Source organism: Ambystoma mexicanum, chromosome 8 (assembly GCF_040938575.1).
Source record: "Ambystoma mexicanum isolate Mex_15411 chromosome 8, UKY_AmexF1_1, whole genome shotgun sequence".
In the NCBI taxonomy this organism is placed as follows: domain Eukaryota; kingdom Metazoa; phylum Chordata; class Amphibia; order Caudata; family Ambystomatidae; genus Ambystoma; species Ambystoma mexicanum.
In genome coordinates, this window is record NC_090929.1 from 995,463,249 (window position 1) to 995,484,003 (window position 20,755).

The 20,755-nt window shown below is 45.2% G+C and overlaps 1 protein-coding gene across 1 annotated transcript in view; it reads right to left on the reverse strand.

The window, feature by feature from the left end:
* Window positions 1-20,755, reverse strand: part of VPS13D (vacuolar protein sorting 13 homolog D) — a 3,263,180-nt gene that overhangs the window by 2,836,709 nt on the left and 405,716 nt on the right. Inside the window, exon 16 of the mRNA XM_069610908.1 lies at window positions 17,511-17,678. Within this exon, the coding sequence (XP_069467009.1) occupies window positions 17,511-17,678 (168 nt within the window). The remainder of the gene's footprint in view (window positions 1-17,510; window positions 17,679-20,755) is intronic.

Consider the following 20,755-nt stretch of genomic DNA (forward strand, 5'->3'; position numbering starts at 1 on the left):
TGGAGGGGTTACTTCGTATCCTCTGTGTCTAGTTTCTCATGTAACATTGTTATGGTACCCTTTCCTTGATTAATGGCTGGTGGCAGTGGTTTACTTTTAACTACTGTTGTGTGCTTTTTACCACGGGCTGCGTTCGCAGCTGCAGTAAAGCACCCAATCTTCCTTTTTCGCCATTTCTTTGTGGAAAGGTCCTTCTTGAGATTCACTCTGCGCGCCAAACCAGGTTTGGTCCCTTTGTTTGTTTTGTCTTTGGCAGGATTCACAAGTGAAGCCTGCCTCTGGCTCCACTATGTCTGGCGGGGGCAGGAAGTGAGGGAGGTGCCCAAAACTCCCTGTGCTTAATCCTCTTGGTTACAGGAATGCACCCAAAGGTGATTCGCTGGCTGGCTATCCGGCAAGGACAGCCACCCTGGTGTTCGACTGGCAGCTAGGCTGGAATGAATGGGAGAAACCTGCATAGAAGGCAAGGCTTTTTGGCTTGGAAGGCAGAGTCGACCACTGGATGAAGGAATCCAAAGAAGAACTTGGAAGAGACGCCTGCTGCAACTCCTGGACCGTTGGTTTGCCCAGTGAAGCCCAGCTGCTGTGTTGAAGCTCCGAATTCGTCTCGACTAGAGAAGCCCTGCAAGGACGACTTCTCCCCTTGAGTTGGTGGGACCAATCAATTCCAAAGTAAGGCACCTGGACATCCTCTAGAAGTTGGTGTAATTTCCACTGCAGTTGCTGCTGGAACCGAAGAGCAAGGGAGAGAAACACCAGTTTGTGCGCATTGATTTTAAGTTGGCCAAGAGCTCCAGGAAGATCCTCCGGACTCCCAGGAAGCAGGACTGACCGAGCCTGAGCCACCTCAACAGAGTGCTGGACCCCAGATGCAAGGAAAGCCCATCTCAACAGCCAAGAGTCCGCAGTGGTGCTTTTTGCTGAGACACGAGGAGCTGAAATCGCAAAATGCATCTTTTCTTTCGCTGACCATCCCATTGCAGTGCAGGAGTCCTCCAGACATCCTCCCTCTCGTCCCCACGACTGAGACCCAGGAACACAGGATCTGCAGAGCTGCACAGGAACCGAAGCCAACTGGAACCATTTCTTCTAACCAAAAGGTACTGTACAGTCCAAGAGAACTTACCATTTGTTGTGTAAACTCACTTGCTCTCATTGGAGACTTGTCTTGGTTGCTTCTGTAGAGTTTCTAACAGCTTCTTTACCTCACAAGCCTAATCGGCTTGTGGCATTACTTTGATTTCTTCTTTTCTACAAAGACTTCTAAAACATTGTGCACGACTTTTATCTACCTGCAAGAATTGTTTCAGCTCACCTAGACTTGTGTCCAATTGACTTTGGCCTGGCCTGGCTCCCTGAATGACTCTTCTTCCCTCTGGCTGTGTGTTTTGTCTTCCTTCCAGGAAGGGGTTAACTTACTTTGCATTGGGGGTTACCAAAAGTACTTACCTGCTTCAGAATATTTCTGAGATCTCTTGTTTTATTCTAATAACCTTTTTCTTTGCCATACTCCTATGTATTGCCCTAAATGCAACAGTGATATATTAATGTCCACAGTGTCCTAGCTATTAAGTCACTGGAGGGTGTAGGAAGTGTCTGTGTGCCATCCCAAATGGGTACTTGCTGATTTAGAGAAACTAAGAGTGTGTGTTTTGGAGTGTATTTGTGTGTTACTATTATAGTGCCCCCTTCTGAAGAAGGCTTACTCAAACTGACTGTTAAATAAATTAATAATTGTTTAAATCAAGAAACCTGGTGTGTAAGAGTTTATTTGAATACTTGTCACTGAATCTCTGTGCAAATCCCCTACTGCTCACACTGACCCCTTTTGAGATTAGCCTGACTGCTCAACACGCTACCAACCTGTGTAGTATAGACTTATATCAAAGGTTGGGTTCCAATTGCCAGGAAGTCAGGGTTGTTTTAGTGCACCCAAAGGGTACTGCATACAATCTTGCCTAACAACTCCCTTACACAAAACAATGGAACAATCACCTGCGATGCTTGATGCCACTAAAAGCACTCTAGGAGATGTACAAATTCTACCCAGGGAGAAGGTGGGTGATATTCCAACGATGGAGAGGGGCCGGGGCGGTCTTGTAGCCCTCACTAAAACATTGGAAAAGAAAAAAGGCAATAGAATGCAGATGCAGAGATGAACATCTACACCGAAGGGAATAGAGTCTGAGCGCCCCTCCCCTATTCCAAAAACAGTCTGTGAGAATTGGCTAGAAAAAAGTCTTAACAAAACCATTTTCAGCTTCAAATCGAGAGCCTGCTTCTGAATACCCAACAATTAGCACTGTCGTGCAGGTTCACCAGTCATGTGCAGGCAAATACGATTATAAGCCCTTCATTTTTGGTACCAAATCTCAGAACAATATGAAGGACTTTTTCATCAGATTGTGAGCCAGATCTCCTGCGGCAAAAAACACAGGATCATGGTCGAAAGCACCATCAGGAAATGCTCCCCTGATGGGAGCATCTGATCGCAGTCTGTTCGAGGCTTATTGCTCAGCTGAGGGGGATACAAAAAGTGCTTTAGAAGAAGGGCAGGAGGAGAGGGAGGTCAGTGGCATAATCCAGGATGAAGGATCTGGTATTGATTTACATGCAGATCCTGCCTCCTTGCTTACAGAACACCTCACGTTCGACTCAATAGAAGAACGTAATAAATTTGAGTAAAACTATCTACATGAGACCTTAAAAGAGATGGATGATAAGGTTAAACTGTCACTTTAATCAATTTCGGCACTGAATGTAGTGCTAAGCTCATTTGTAAATCTATACAAATATATAAGATTCTGTCACTACTTCAGTCTTTCAATCTGCTGAAATAAAACTAGCACTAGAAATGATGAATGGAATGTTAGGAATGAATTGCTCACGACAGTCTTCATTTGAATCTAAAATAGCAGCTTCCCTGAATAACCTGAAACAAGAGGTCGGGTGTATTTCCACCATATTGCACAATCAGCAAGTTGCAACCAAGCACTGTTTACAACAGCAGCCTGCAAGGGAGTCTCCTATGAGAACCAATGGACTAGCGCAGGTGGAAGACTTGGAAACAAGTCTGGAAAAATCTAGTGAACAGAGAAGACTCCCCAAACAGATTAGCCATCCTACCCCTGATTTTCAGTTTAAAGAACAGATGGATCATATGCATAAGGTAGGGATGTGAGTCATTGAGAACAAGTGCACGAGAAAAGTGGACCCTGATGTCCCTCCTGCAGTGAATTCCAAGGAAAATAAAGAAACGGTGAAGAAGGGGATAAGCAAGAAAAAGAAGAAAATCAAGGAAACCTAATGAGAGGCTCAAGGAAATATCCGAGATAGCCCCAGTAGAATGAGCCCAATGTGCTAAGAGGGGCGGCAAGCTTGGGACGGTCTCTAAAAATTGCTGTGTTAGTAATATAGACACAGAGACCATTGTCGAGCTGGAAGGGGCATCCAATATCCCAATTTCGAGTCGAGCGATTTCTGCAATGAAATGCGAGATGGCCACTTCACAAGTGAAGAGTAAGAGATCTCAAAGAGTGGATGATCCTACACTTAAAAAATCCTTTGCCAATGTGGAAACACAGGTGAGTGAAGATATTATTGAATAAATGGTGAATGTGAGAGGGGGCAAGGCTAAAACAGCAAACGAGTTGCCAGGGGAACTATGGGGTCCCATTGTCCGCATTGGAAAATACAAAAGAGCCACTAAGCCTCTATGGCAGACCAAATGACGGAGAGACCTAAAGATCGACTGAAAGAACCTGCACAGATAAGATTCCAACAGTACTGGGGGCACAATCTGTCAATGAACAGGGTTTTGCCCCAACTCATCAGTATTTTAACACATAAGAGGCAAAACACATCTGAATATCAATGTATTCTGCAACATACTTCTCAGTCACTCTGTGGTCAAGGAGAACTACAGGTTGTACAAGAAGACACAAGGAAAGAGCGATTTTCTATCTAAGGCTACCTAGTGAAAAACTAATACTAAGAAGCGCTGATGTGCTGCAGATCTAAAAGTAGACAGTATAAGAAGATGCGGATAGTTACTGTTCGTCAACAGAAAGTATAGGAAATCACAGTTGCTCAAAATGATAGTAGTGAATCGTTAGCCTTTCGTCTACTTTCAACTGTGACTTCCTATACTTTGTTGACGAACAGTACCTATCCATAGAAAGTAGGGAGTTTTTGTGTCTTCCTTTTATTATAATTGCTGTTGTTACTGAAAAAAAAAAATCACCAATTCGTTTTTTATTAGAGAAACCCAAAGGTAAATGCAGTTAGTCTATGGGTTGATAAAATGTTGTGTACCCGTAAACAGATCACTGATTATATGCCATAGCCGTTGCTTTTTAACCTTTTGCACTTCCATTTATACTTATATGAAAGAAAGTGGTCTAGGAGGGACAAAGTTGAAAATTCACTCCTTGGTTTAGTTGAACCCAGGAGTACCAAGTTGAGGAACTTGATAACATCTTTTTCTTCTTATACTGTCTACTTTTAGATAAGTGGTACATCAGCGCTTCCTAGAATTAGTTTCTCACTAGGTTGCCTTAGATACAAAATTGCTCTGTCCTTGTGTCTTCCTATCCAACCTGTAGTGCTTGTTGACCACAGAGATGGCTGAGAAGTATGTTGCAGAATAAATTGACACACAGATGTGTTTTGCCAGATAGGATTCCACCCATGCATCCAAATACCAGCGATATGTTTGGTCTCCAAACGCTTGTAGTGAATTTAAAAGAAGTGATCACTAAAGGAGGAGGCCAAGATGTGAAGGAGCAAGTGGCCGCCACAACTGAAGACAATTATGGATCGAATGTATGGGTGACAATGAGATGGGAATGGTATTGAATCGATAGACCATCTTAAAATTGGTGAAAGAAATTCCTGAACTATTTCTGTTCTCTTCCTTAGACATTGAATACATCCACTTCCCGTATGAGACTACCACTGCGGTGGTAGAGGTGGGCTTGCAATCACGTCTGGGGGTAAATGCATTAGTAGTGGCCGGTGCTTTCCAAGAAAAAGGCTTTAAAATGTCCACCAGTAAACCAAAAGAGCTCACTTTAAACAAGTGGGCATAGGGGAATTTAAATAAATAAATAAAAACATTTTTAAAAAAAGAGTCTAGTATTAACAGCTAATTCCAGAACGGTCAATTAAAGGGAAAAGATAAGGATGCGATCGCAAGCAGTAGAATTTGGGTGGCTTTGCCAGGAATCTTAACAGAAGTCTTTCAAAAATGTAACAAAAGTAATTATTTGCTCTAGCAGGTACTGTGGTGGGAGTAATTAGCTGGAAAACTCTGGGTCAGAAAAGCTTCATGTGTGACAATGTCCGTAGGGGGATTCTGGGTGCCCACAATCGTATCCTCTTACAAGAGACCTGGCTATTATCTGAAATTGTGATGGATGGCTTTACTACTCTTTGCCAAACTGCTATGGGCAATATCACAGGGAGGCCTTCAGGGGGACTACTAATGGCCTCCAGAAATTCAAGATTTGTAAAAGTCGAATTAATTTCAAACAATTTCTATGGTATTATTGCAGTGTTATTGACTGAGTCGCAGTGAGGAATGTAGCATCTCCTGCTGTTAAACATCTATCGCAATCCCGCACAAATCTCAGTGGAGAACTTTCTGGAGCAAGTGGGTGAAATTATTTTGGGATGCGTCAATACAATGGTGACTGTTCCTATTCTAATTGCGGGGGACTTTAATGCTAAGTGCTTGAATGCGCAATACGCTGGGTACAAGATCAGATCTGCAGAGGAAAAGGATTTGAAATGGGTTCAATTCTGTTTAAACTGGGACCTACTAATCTCCAACGGTAATATTCAGGGGGATTGGCTTCCTAAATACACCTGGAAGGGAAATAATTCTAAGTCAATAATCTATTATGTGACTGTCTCCCGAAACCTCTCTCAATATTGTAAAGTACTCAACATGGAAGAGGTGGCAGAAAGCGATCACAATAAGCTATGCTTAAAGCTCACTGTCGACTGTTAGGGAGCAGGGGTTGTACCAAATGGAAGAAGCAGTAAACCAGGGGATAAAACGCCTTGAGATACAGCAGGAATGGCAGTGGTTTGAATGGAAAGTTGGCAAGAGTTATTCAAATTCTACCGGGGGAGGAAATACGATGGGAAGGTGCTCCGTTTAATTTTGAAAACATCTTGAGAAAACTAGAGCAACCCCAACCTGCAGCATAAAAGAAGGGTATAACCCATAAGAATAATTTTGATGAAAACACTCTACCCCGTAAACAAGAGCTAAGAAGCAAAATAAGGCTCTTAAAAATCTGTAGTGAAAGGCAGGATGATTTCCTAAGAAAGAAAAAGGCCCTAATGACAGCTCACCACAGATGGAATAGATTGAATAGGTTACTCCGATATCAGCTCCAGGGAGAAGAGATGTTGGAAGCCCTCTTTACTAAAAATAGCTGCAATTATTGGTCCTTAATGAATGGGGGAAAAGCCTCTCAATGTTCAGGACAGAGGAACTGCGTGACAGGAGGAGGTACGGTGCACCTATTTTCGAGGGCTGTTCAATCATCAGCAGTCGGAAGCCGGAACCCCCTATTCCTGGTTGAGGTGTGGTACGAGAGAAAAGATGAGATCATTGATCCTTGGATCTTCCAGCTCTAGAGCAGCAGGCCCAAATGGTCTCTCTAACTACATATTAAAAAAAAGAATGCTGATGATTGGTCGACAGTACTTTATGAACTGATTGCTAATTCCTTTGAGACAAAAAAATAACCCCTAGCATGAAATCGGCAGTGGTTGTACCGATTTTTAAATGAGGCGATCGGACGACCGCAGAAAGTTATCACCCGATCACCCTTTTGGACACGGATAGCAACATATTTGCAGGTGTTGTGGTGTTGTCTTGAGGGAGCTGGAAAAATGGGCAAAGAGAACAACATACTCGATCTCGATTAAGCCCAGATAAGTTTTAGGAGAGGTTTGTCCACTACTTTAAATGGCCTTATTGTGAATTCTATCAGAGATAAAGCTTGGTACATGGGCTCCGCACCGCTGTACGTGGCACTGATTGACATGGTGAACAGAGCCCTTCTGTGGGAAAAGCAAAATAACTGGGGTATCCCACCTGGTCTGTTAGCAATTTTGGTCTATCTACAGGCAGAGACTAACATAGTAGTGCGACTTGATGGTGGCTTTACCTTGTCCAAGAAAATACCCCCAAGCCGAGGAGTGAGGAAAGGATGCATCTTTGCACCTTTTCTTTTTAAATCTGTATCTGGTAGATATTAAAAACCATCTAAACATTGCTGCCTTTGTGAGTGCTAAAGTGGGATCGCAAAGGGTGTGCTGGTTGGCCTATGCTGATGACATCCTCTTCATGGAGCCGACTCCGAAGGGAAGCCAACGTTTGCTCGATACCATAAGCAGATATGCTTTGGCTAATGAGTTCATCATTAATCCCACTAAAACCAAACATCATCAGGATGTGTAAAAGAGTAAGCAGGAGCCCACATAAGTGGACTCTGGAAACAGTAAGCATTAAGCCTGTACTAGAAACTAAATATCTAGGTTTCCTAACAATGAAGTTTTAGACCTGAATAAGGGCTATCCAAATTCTGCTTTCAAAGCTTGTGGTCCTTTTTTTTACCATTTAATTGATAGGTCAAAAAGATGGAGGAGTTTAAGAGGGACATTTAGAATAGTCTATCCATCATGAAAGGAGACAACTTCACCTTTTCACCAGTTAAATTGTCTCATTCAAGTCTTGGTATCTTCTGCTTAAAAACACCTGATGCATTATTTAAGTAATTAATATTGTAACACATTATCTTTTTTTTAAACCTTTTATTTATTGGCAAACATATCAGAGTACAGTGGGTTACGTGTCATTTTCTAAGCACTTATTCAGACCGATGGATTACATTACAGTAGGTTTCGAGCGGGGGATAGCCAACATATATAGATTACCTTTCATTCACACTGGTTGGGTTAGCAATGAGGTCTTGTTGCAGTAGCTTCATAACAATCAGTGGGGAAGGTCAGATAGGTTTGTTTGGAATTCAGTCCATGTATTCTTAGGGCGAGAGGAGAGGGGCAGTGAATTCACGCATTGCTCCTTGCAGTCCTGGACCCACGTTAATGCGGCCATCCATGATTTACAACTTGGAGGAGAGCACTGTTTCCATTTCTGCAGCACACACTCTTAGAGATCATACAACCTACGTTCATAAATGTAGAGATTTTCTTGTTCGGAACGTCGTTCCATAAACCAAACAAGGCACCCAGTGGGGAAAAATCGAGAGGAACATCTACTATGTCAGAGAGAGTTTGCAGAACATTGCTCCAGAAGTTCCCTATCTCGACACAGGACCAGAACATGTGCATGTGGTCAGCAGAGTCTGATCGGCATCTGGGACAAAGGTGGTTTGCGTTTTGGGAGAATCGGTTGAGCTTTTGGGAGGTGTAGGACAGTCTGTTCAGTAGTTTATACTGCATACACCGAAACCTGAAGTTCAGGGAGACCCATCTGGTATGTGTGGACATGTGCTTCCATTGGGTGTCGGTTAGGTCTATTCCCAGGTTATCTGACCACCTAGTGCGTGCCCTACAAGTAGAGTTAAATTGTCTGTTTAGTAACATTCTGTATAGTGTTGACACTATCCTACGAGTGCTATAAGGATTAGCTATGTACAGTACTTCCTGAGTTTCTGGGGGTTCAGAACGGAGGGATGGCCACAGTGAGCGTGCTGCTGCTCGCAATCTATCGTATTGCAATACTTGTAGTCCTGATCCAGTGTGTTCCCCCGCCACGTCTGAGGTGTAATACATTTCCTGTCCGGGAAGAAGTCTGCAAGCACACTGTATCCCCTCCAATGCGCCATCAGTGCAGAGTCCGAAGTGGGGTCCAGTCCAGGGAACCTCCATAAGGGAAGCCATTTATAATATGAGCATATTTCTGTACTCAGTGATAGTATGTGGCGCCAGGCTAATAAGGTGGCGGAGACTGGGTCGTATGGGCAGTCATCTTTGTATGTGCGGCTCATGATGAGTGTTTTAAGGTCAGATACGCTGACTGCTAGGTGCTCCAGCTTGGCATGCAGCAGTTGCCCAGTGTCCCCGAACCAGTATGACGCATACTGGGCTTGCGCCGCCACCCAGTATAATTTGAGGTTTGGGGCCGCACAAACTCCCTTGTCGTATGGCAGAGTCATATCCAACCATTTTTTTCCACACCGCTCCGGCGTGCCATAGTAACTGCGCACAAAGTCCATGTATTTTGGAGAAGAAGGGTTTTCCCGGCTTGATGGGGACGTTAGCAAATATGTTTAGTAGTTTGGGGACTAGCACCATCTTCACCAGGAATAGCTGACCAGCCATTGCGATAGGGAGTGCCCACCACCTAGTCAGCTTATTGTCAACATAGGTTTCCACAGCGCCATAGTTGTCCGATAGTAGGGATGGCTACGCCCCGGTTTCCCTTACCCCAGGTACTTGATTCTGTTTGGAGACCAGCGGAAGGGTAATATACCTCTGAGTTGTTTGGTGTTACTGGTGAGTGGGAATATTTCCGATTTAGTGTAAATGATTGTGAACCCAGAGAAGCCTCCCATGTGGATCACATCCCACAGAATTGGATCAAGGTTTTCTTGGGGGTCCCGGACGTATAGCTGGACATCGTCTGCATATAGTGAAACGATCTTCGGTCAGCCCCCTGAGGCGGATACCCCAGTGGGCGTGAAGGGATCTAATCAGGTCAGCCATAGGTTTGATGGCCAAAACGAAAAGCATCAGAGAGAGTGGGCATCCCAGTTGTGTGGCTCTGCTTAGATTAAAAGTTGGCGACTTGTGAGAGTTGACTAAAACGCTGGCCGTGGGACACGTGTATCATTTAGGGACCAATTCCTATTTTCTCGAGAACCGCCTACAGATATTCCCAGCAGACCATGTCAAAAGCTCTGAGCATCACGTGCCACTGCTACGGCCTCCGCCGCATGGTCAATTCTTGCCATGATGTCGAATAGCCTCCTGATGTTCAAGGATGTCGACCTACACGGGACAAAGCCCCCTTAATCGGTGTGTATGATGTAGGGCATAAGCAGGAGAAGTCTGTTTGCAAGAGCCTTGGCGAAGATTTTGGTGTCTACATTCATAAGGGAAAGGGATTGTAAGACCTGCATTTATTACTTGGCTGATCAGGTTTGAGGAGGCTAGTTCTAGTGGCATCTCGCAGGGTAGTAGGAAGGATGGAGTCCCAAAGTGATTCATTACATACCTCAAGGAGACGCTGGGACAGGAGGGCTGCGTGCTCTTGGTAGAATTCGGAAGTGAGGCCATCTGGGCCCGGGGCCTTACCATTTGGGAATCTGTTACCACTGTTAGAATCTACTACAATTATATGGGGGCTTCGAGATCTTTCCGGACCTGATTACTTAAGCGTGATAAGGGGATCTCCTCAAGGAAGGACTGTAAGGCATGTACATCATGCTGTTGCTCAGTAGTGTACAAGGAACCGTAAAAGTCAGAACACATGTAGGATCTCTTGGTCTAACTGTTCAGGATTTCCCAACTCGTAAGTACTACAGTCCACTTGGGTGTGTCCGCCCTCAAGTTTGATCAGCCTGGTTAGGATTATACCCAGCCTTTCACCCTCCCTGTATCTCTTAGCTGCTTGTGGACATGTGTAATAGCATACCCCCGTGAAGGCGTGCGCCTCGAATAGCTCCAGTTCAGAGCGTATCTGCGCTAAAACTTACAGGCTCCAATGGTTGGACTATTCTTGGTCCAGAGATTTAAGTTCAATTTCAGAACGCTGAAGGTCATTTCTTATTGTTTTTAAAACTCCTGCTTCCTGGGAAACAGACATGCCTACGATATAGACCTTGAAGGCCTCCCATCGTACTCCAGCGGAAGTAGCATCCAGTTCATTATAGGCAAAGTACATCTCTATGCAAAACAAAGAAGCTCTGGGAGTATCTCTACCAGCATGAACACAGCCCACTGACCTGTTCTTGGGTGGAGGCCCCTGGGAGAGTCTCAACCAAGTATTTAGCTCACTGTCCCTTTCACAGAGAAGAAATATCCCCGTATATCAATCTTTTGACTGCCTAGTGGTTGCAGGTTTCCACAGTGAGTAGCTGTCGCAAATGTGTCCATGGCCCCGGTCTTCTTTCCTCTTACTGCGCCTCTAGTCATGGTGGTCTGACTGGCAGGGTGACGGTGGGGAGATCCTTGGCATTCGGATAGAGAGGCAGTTATGAGTGGCCTCCTCCTCGAGCTTGAGTCTGCCTCCAACTTTAGTACCGGATCCCTTGTGGGGGACAGCCAGTCCTGATCGGTATGTGACAGAACCTGTGGTCTAGGGTGTGGCGTGGATGGTCCGCAGCCAATGTGGTCTTCAGCGAGAGGGTGAGTGTAAAGACTGGAGGGGGGTCTGTACTTCTGCTCTCTATATGGCAGAGGAGAGGCACAGAGGACCCCAGCCAAGATTCTCTATTACCGTAGCAATGGACAAGCAATCAAGACCTAGCTTCTCAGGAGGTGATGCAGGCTGGTTCTTAAGTACAGTGTAGTCCCGAAAGCCCCCGCAAAGGAATGTCCACACAGTTAGTTAAAGCACAGTCTTTATATAATTAAGCTCAAGGTTATGTACACAATCACAATAACACACTTTGTGCTCAGTAAATCTATAGTGGCAAATATATACAGTTCTAAGTGGTACCACAATTATTCTCAGATTTCATTAAAGTGCATCAACTGTACTCTGGTTAAATGTCACACAAATCACTTAATAAAGGTAACCAACAATAGACATAGAAGGTAAGCAGTTGGTTAGAACAATTGGCAGAATACTGGCCCCACTAGACAGTTCTGCGTGGAGAAACCCCCCGACCTGGGCAACCTGTAAAATAAAGATACACTACAAGCCCAGTCTATATATTTATCAAAGAGTCTTATTTCCTTCTATAATATTTCTACCCCCCCCAATGTACCTGGTAGAGCAGAGTTCCGAACAGGCGCCGATGGATCCTTCTTGAGTGACTCCCTTTAAAGCAGGAGCCACAGATCGTTGAGAGGCGTCGAAGAAGGTGAACTAGGCGTCGATGGCATTGATGAAACGTTCGATGGTGCTGAGACCATGGCGTCGATCCAGGCGGTGCTCGTCGGCGACGTCCTGCGAGGATGAGGTGTGCGGGACACCTCGGTGTTGGATAGTTCAGGACCGCAAATAGTTTCTGAAGAACTGTGGCCCGGCAAGGGCGTCGAGTCGTCGGAGTCTTTGTGGTCTTAAGGTGGCGGGAAACCCACCGGTGGATTCTCCTCGGCGCGTCTGCATCCTTGACTTTCTCCAGTGGGACAAAGCGGTCGACGGTGCGGACAAGGGAGTCCTTAGATTCAAATGTTTTAGGCAAAGGTGGAGCGTTGCGGCTCCGGTCATCGGCGGCACGACGAGCTGTCCCTGATGCTGGGCAACACTACTCGACAGGCTTCCAGCGGTTACGGCGTTACTTCGAACCCTGGTCGACGGCAATGGACCTAGACAGCAACTATGTCCGGGTGCTTCACTTCGGTCTCCTCGGCGGTCCCCGTCTCCGGTCAACAGTCCTTCGAGGGCTGGCTTCCAGGGCGCTTCGACAAAGATTCAGCAGTCTGTACGATATTACCTCGTAGCTCGGGGAGAGGTCTCTGTCGCCGGTCCTCGCACGGATCAGTCCTCAAACTCGACAGCCTTCGGATCGAGTCGAAGCAAATGCAGCAGCAGTTCTTCCAGCTGGGCTTCAAGGATAAGTAGTTCCAGTTACTCTTCAAGTGCCAACTCAGCTTCTGAATGATTTCTAGCAGTGAGAGGCCCCAGATATACTAGTTGATCTCCCATTCATTCGGCTGGGTCACACTCAGGCAACCAGTCACTCAGAAGGGCATTCAGCAGTCAGTCAGCCAATCAGGCATACAGTGCATTCAGGCCATACGCCTCCCTTTTAGACACAAACAAGGAATGTGTGTATTGGGACAAGTACCCAGCCATTCAACACTACACACTGCATTCATACCAGTTTCGGGCATGGCTGTCTCAGTCTATGTGTCAAATACCAGATACCAGACATCCACAACAGGAAGTGCATATTGGTCACACTCCACTCACCCAGGACCCACAGGGTGTACCCACAACATACAGTCACTGGGAAGGCTCCAGCCAGTCTGGCCTGGACTTCACAACACCACCATATATGGAACTTCCACCCAACAGCCAGTCAGGGGGAAGGGACAGAGTCAGGGCTTCCCAGGTCTTTGGGAAAACAAGGTAACAGGTAATAGAAAGCAAGAGGCCATCTTGTTTCCTATCAGTAATCAACTGATTCCAATGGCAGGGCCCGAGTACCCCAAAATGGAGGATACTCAGAGCATCTGTCAAATTCAGCATGGAGCTGCCACCAGCCCATACCCTGCTTTGTGGGCCACACACACAGGTGCCCAAAAACATACACTAGGGGTACAGGGTTGTACCCCCACCCATGGGTGCCATAAGGGTATCCTATGGATCTGTACACCAAACCAAAAACAGGAAGAGCTGCACTGCCAGGAGTCTCACATGGACTCCTGGGCAGAAGATAATACAGTATTCTCAAACGGCATATGTCATGCTTTGGGGACCACACACTTGTTACCACACGGATAAGATATACGATATTCAAACTTAGATACTTATACTCCGGTTAGTCCCTTTACTGAGAATTTATACTTAGACGGTCTCTCTCTCTCTCTCTCTCTCTCTCTCTCTCTCTCTCTCTCTCTCTCTCTCTCTCTCTCTCTCTGTGTTTTTGTTCGCAGAGGAAGAGGCGGTTCCGTGTGATCTTCCCCATTTAAAAGGAAATCGCCCATTCTGTCACCAATTTGTATGGTGTACATAGAGTGTGGATTCTTTGACCACACTCTAGAAGGTATGTAAGAAATAAACATACTCAGCCCCCTAGGTGGATCGGGGTTGCTTTTTTAAAGTCTTATGACAAGACTTAAAAACTTTAAATATACATCAGTAACAGTGTGTCTTTAACCCGTAGGATTCATCATTGTTGAGGAACTGACAGAAAGAAAGTGATAGGAAAGAAGAATTATAACTAGAAATACACAAGCAATTTTACCCCTGATGAATGTCCTACATTTGTTTGTGTTTTAAGGACAGAAACATGTACAAGTTGGGTTTGAGAAATATACCAATTGCACTTTAGAATTTGACAAACTACTCCAATGTGAATTTTCATACGGAGAAACATTGCAATTACTACAACAATTAACCCACAGTAGCTGTTTCCTTGTGTTTTGTAAAGTGTATGTTTTACATGTTTTATATATCCTGTTTGATACTGAGTTTTATGTAATTTGATCATTTTAGGAGTTTTTACTCTACACATTTAATAAATAAAAATATCTTTTAACGTGATAATTTGATATATCACAGTTTTTCTTGTCATGTCTTGTGGTGTAGACACCTGTGAAATACACCTTTTTGAATATCGTACAGAAGACAATACAAAACATAAATGAAAAAGGACTACAGGACAAGGACAGGGAGGCTCTGTCCCTCCAATGCATTTCCAGTATCACAGTGAGGGGCAGGTTTTATGGTTCAGCATTATCGCTCTGCAGCTCCCCAAGAGTTTAGGTATGCCCACAGGATGGTCGGATAATCGCAGGGCCGTAGATCAGGTGCCGGTAGGCCTACCTGACCTTCCTTTATCTCTCGGTGGTATGAGGGTTATCACAGGGCCCGGTCATATGGGGCCCATCTGTGCAGCTGCGTCAGATGAGCGGGTATATTGCTAGCAGTCCTGTTGCAGGAGGGTTCGACCTGCCCCGGGTTTTAGTTAGCTGCCGCCAGGGTGCCCCAGTTCCGCATGCTGTGTGTGGTCCCAGCACAGAGGGACCTGCTTGTACTGCCAGCTGGTCTCAGCACTGGTTCAGTGTCTAATGCCTCCCGGTTGTTCTCATCAGGTGGGCAATGGGAATTGCACGGGTGGCAGTCACGCAGCCTGAGGGCTCCTAGGTATGCTCTCAGTCTGGATGTGGATTGTAAGGATTCATGGACTATGGCGCTGACAGTTGTGCAGGATTTCGCTCCACTGCATGGTTGGTAGATGCGCAGGTGTTTCTGCCTGGGCAGTGAAAGTCCAATTAGGTTTGGTGGGCTGATGGCTGAGAGCCACGGTCCCACGGCTGGGGTAGAAACAGGAGATTGCCCCAGTTGGGCTGCTCAGGAGGGGGTTGTGCTGGCCAAGGACATGTATGGCCTTCTGCCTCGGGCGGGTGGTGTCTCGGGTTGGGTTGCTGGCGTGCCACAAACACAGGGTTAGGGCCAAGACCACGTCATCCACTGCCTCCCGCCCTTGCCGCAGCGGTGCTCCGGCAGTTCCTCCCTATCAAGGTGGCTAGGTCTGCATAAGTCCGCCGCGCGTCCCACGGCCTCCGGTTTCTCTCCCTGGTAGGGCCAGTTAGAAAGCACTGTGTTGGGACTCAATGCCTTAAATTGGGGTAGATGAGCACCAGTATTGCCGCCACCACATCAGATCTCCGGTAGGCCATCAGCAGAGCCCCAGCGTTAGGCAGTCATCATGCTGGCTGCTCATTAGCACCCCCTTGTTACAAGGTATCTCGATATATTTTCTAAACAAATCGTTACTGAAGGGTCATCCATCCAGATTTCTGGAGGCAAAAGTAAAATGTAGTCTATAAAACAAAAAATGCCATGTAGAAGCAGCAGTGGAAAATAAAGAAAATAAAAAAATATTGTGACCAACATATAACTTGTCATCAAAATAAAATGAGGCAATTCAAAGAAAGAAAAAACCTGCTCTAAAGAGATAAGCTGCGTCTGAATACACGTACATGAAAGCGAACCATAAACAGCATATATTGTGATCTTGTTGAGTATCTGGATCCTTGTATGTATGGACCACGGTTATGTGATTAATGTAGCCATCGCCCCCATGTTTGGGGTCATACAGAGCAGGTAACGGGCCGCCAGCTCAAACTGAGGCAAGCCCGAGCAAAGCGAGGGCCTCCACAAAGTCTCAGGGCAGTTACCAGCTCTGTATGCCCTCGGCAAGGGGTGATGGTTATTTGCACCACGAGGAACGGTCCTCAGTATGAATAATTTAATATTTGTTTTAATGGACAAGGGCTCCGTGCATATTGCAAGAGCCCAAAATGTATTTATTTTCTAATTTAAAAAAAGATGTCCACCGCCATAGTATATAGAAAAAGGACTAAGTCCCTTTTTCTATCTATTGCGGCTGAGGACGGGACTGAGTGCCGTGACTGGGACAGAAAGCTTTGGTCCAGCAGGTAAGTGGATTGGGAGGGAGGAGTGTGAGGGAAGGGTACAAGAGGTCTTAGGAGGTTAGGGCGGGGGAGGCAAGATGAAGGGACTCCCTGTTGCATGCACAAAAACAAGATGGTGCACCCGGGGAAAGGAGTGGCGTGGCTGGGTAAAACCCAGCGAGACAGTTCATGCCTGCGTTTCTAGACACACGATTGACAGAGCACCCTCCTTGGGTGCCAATGGTGAATACTTTAACAGGATAATCTGGAAATATATCTTAGAACTACAGCAATTGAAAGGGGTTCTTTTCATACACCAACTTAAGGATGTTAATTGCCTTTGTGTCCATGGATACACACATTAATTGTTGCAGGGACAGAGACCATGATGTTTGGTTTCTCAGGTTGCTTGGAATTGGATGGAGAAAAAAAAGGCACTGAAATGTAATGGTCCATTTGTAAGGGGTTACCAGATGATCTATAATGCTAGACTATGAAAAACAAGAACTGAAAAAACACTGATACGAAGGTTTAATGGAATTATGCAAGAAAGACTAAAATGGGAATTAGGGGACACATTGGTTTAAGATTGATCAGGTTTGGGCACCCTGATGGAAATTGTTTACATTGGAAAGAACTGAAACATGCGTAGCATAGTTTCATGTGCGCTGTGGATCATATGGAAGATGAAAGGTGATGTTTTACTAAGCTGTACTCTCGAAAGTATAGAACTATTATCAGGCGAGTACTATGTTGACTCTTCATACTCTATGAAGTAATTTTGATTTACTCTATTTTGGATTCTTTGGATTTGTATGTCTTTCACAGTGTCAGTATTTGCCAATTTTAATTGTTTAGTGATTTAAAATGAATTTGGAGGTCTTGCTATTCAATTGTACTTATTCATGAAATGAAAATAAAATGTTTCCTTGATATGAATTCAAAGTTCTGTTATGGGACTCTGTTTGATGCACATTTTTGTGATTATAGTTCATTTATTATTGGAATTGATTGTGGGATGTTAGTGGACAATAAGTCCTCGTCATTTTCTAACTTTAGTTTTTTGAAGATTCCCCTTGAATGGAGCAAAACTCAGGGCTGTTGAACCCTCATTTGTTAGGATCTCCGTAGCAAAAGGCATTGAATGGCTTCCCACTAGTCTGTAAACATATTATTTATAGGATAGAAAATATAGAACACGTGCTTACCTGAGCTATGAACCTTTCCTTTGTAGAAGAAATCTGCAACTTTGGTGATGGCCTTAGGGTTGTAAATTATGTTTAGTGGTCTGGTACTAACTTCCACTCTTCTCTCAAAATTGCAGTGCAGTGGATTCTTCTCATACAACAGCTCAAAAACTGGGGCATTAGAACTTGCTGTTGAAAAAAGTAAAAACCGTTTACAATAAGTACGTATCAATGGAAACAAACGTTGGTTTAAATGTAGCTTTTATGAGGTCAATTACTTCAGTACCTCAAAGCATTGCATGTCTTATTTTCAATTACACTTATATTTATTGTATTGATACCAAGTTAAAGTAAAGGCTTCTAGGTTGACCAAAGCGAGCAAATAAATAAATAAATAAATACTATCACTGAATCACACCAGTCTTATTCGGAAAGACAACTTACAATTGTGAAAGAATACTTCAAATCCCAAAGCCAATCAATACTAGACCATTCTACGTAGTATGTGAATGCTGCCTGTACATAACACTAAAGACAAGGATTTTGCTGCAGAGCATATTATATACGCCCATTTCTAACTAACAAATGGCTAAATAGCTGATCAACTTGTAAAGAGTTTTCTTTCTATCATCTTTAATCAAGTTTATGTCACTGACAAAGTGCTAGAATGCTTTCCTAAAGTATGTCATAACACGATGGCCTGAACTGATAGCCATGGCTTGACGACACTCATTTACTTTAAATGGCAAATGTGAATTTGTACGTGGGGCTTTTCAGTGTTCTAAGAACAATGAAGGGATGTGCATGAAAATGTTTCCATCAACAATGTCTCCATTCAAAATATTGCCTAAATAATAATGCCAACCACTTTTGGGAAGCTGCGACACAGGCTCCGGCTGAACGCTGGTGAGGGGGTTGTGATATCTCAGGTTTCGACATTGCTACGTAGGCGCAATTTAATGAGAAGTAGGACTGCACTGAACAGACCCTGTTGGAGCCCAACAAACACAGAATGGATACCGAAAAGAGCTACATCGACCGTGTACTAGGTAGTTCTTAACTTCACCCATCACCCTCTTACGAAGCTGGTACAAAGATGGGAGATGGACGTAGGCCCCAATGAAGCCGAGAATTGGCAGGAGGCTCCGATGGCACCTCGATAGGTGGCAATTTCTGCCAGATTTCCGCAGGTTCCGCACAAAATCCTAAACAGAGTCTAAAGATGCATATCTCGAGCGTTAGGGCAGCCATACCAGATGATCCAAAGCTAGCCTTGAGTGGGGGAGCTTCCTTTCCCTGTTATGAGAAGCTCTTTGTAGCAAATGCAATGGTGGTGGTCAAGAGTAATATTGCTAGGAAATGGGGGGTTGGGAGACTCGCCCAGAATTGCCAAGTGGGAATGGCACCTGGATTATTGTATGTCACTATAGAGTTATCTATAGGACCAGAGGTTGTCCACATGAATTTGCCAATGTGTGGAATACAAAGGGGAGACAAGGGTTATCTATCAGGGTTGCTCTGTTGGAGGGTGGAGGCTAAGAGGGCTCCTCTACAATATGAATATACCTGTAGCGCACTTGATGGTTGTACGGGGTATCGTGAAGGTGAGAGGGTGATGCATTCTGGATGTTAACACAATCTGTGCTATTGGACATTTTGCCTGGAGGGATGCGTTCTCTGCTCAACATGTCTTGGTTATTCTTGTATTGTTGCTCATTACACAATAAAAAGATTTAAAAAATGAATAATGATGCCAACAAAAATGTAGCTAAAGTCATTGCTTTAAAAAAAATAACTTTCTTGACTAAACATTCACATCACATTCCACTGGAATACTTGCATCACATTGACATGTTTCAGAAGTTTTACGGCAGCGGTTATCCCACTTCTGCAAAGTAATGGTGATATAAACATGGTGCAGTGGATTACCATAGGGCACAGAGAGCGGAGTGGGTGTTGGACCCAGAAAGCAGGTAAGCATGCCTGCATCCAGCCCTCTCCCTCCATGTGGCATCCAGAGTAGGCATATGCCTTGCTATTCGTGATTCACACATCCGTTTCAGCATTCAGGGATAGTAGGTAGGCGGTAATGGGCCCCAAATGGCCTTAGGTCTGTTTTGCTTATCACACAGGTTCCCATATTCTTTATCAATGTCACTGTGCCATATTAAGTCCTTACGCCACGTGTGTATCCCCGGTGGGGAGGGGCTGGTCCATTTCATTAAGATACGTCTAGCTAGTATCATGCATGTTGTGATCAGCTTTCGATACTGCCTGGGAATAGACAGTGACCAACCAAACATACAGTACTGTATTTCACAGGGAACATCCTGCCCCAACATCGCAGAGCAGCCCTCCGCCACCCCCTCCCAGTAAGACCGCAACTCGGCACAAGCCCATATCATGTGGAGGAAGTCAGCTGGATCATGGCTGCAGCGGCGACAACATGCAGTTTGGAGCTATCGAACCGGTTAACATGAGCTGGGGACATGAATGTGTGATGCAGTGTTTTCAGTTGGATCAATTGCAATCTTGTGTTAAAGGCCACTTTGTGTGTGTTCTCGCAGAACCCTGTGTCCTCCTTCCACTGTTGCCTGCACTTTAGTGACCCCTGAGGAGTGTTGTGTTGAATAAGCCTGTACAGAGTAGATATCACCCTTTTGCAGCCAGGTGAGTTGACAATGTACTGTAGGAACGGGTTTGTTCGCCGGCCACTCGGGGAACGTCCCGAACCACTTCCTAAATGCTGCCCTAAAACTTAGGTACTGTAGGCTGCAGTGCAGGCCCCCACCCATCCTCTCTTTGAATAGCTCCAGAGGGACAAAGGTGGTGTTCGGGTACATGTCTGCCATCCGTTGGATCCCCGCCCCCCGCCACTCCCGGACTTTAGTCTCGCCACAGGTCGGGGATATCGTTTCGACGTTCCATAATTGGATACCCAAGTCAAGGGGGACATCTACCCCCACGCTCTTTAGAGCCCTCTACCATGAGTGTGTCGTGCATGCCACTGGGTCGAAGCTGCATTTATCTGATGCTCTTTGGGACATCCGGACCCCTTGGAGGGAGTAAAGGGAGTAAGGACGGACATAGGATTTTTCAATGCGGACATGGGGGGGGGGCATCCACGTCGTGGTGAAATACAATTGCAATGCCAGGAAGTAGAGCTCCCATCTGGGGCTCCGACCCCCCCCCCCCACCCTGTCCCACGGCAGGACCAATGTTTCCCAATTGATGCGGGGGCTACGGGGGTGCCAAGCTAGTCTAAT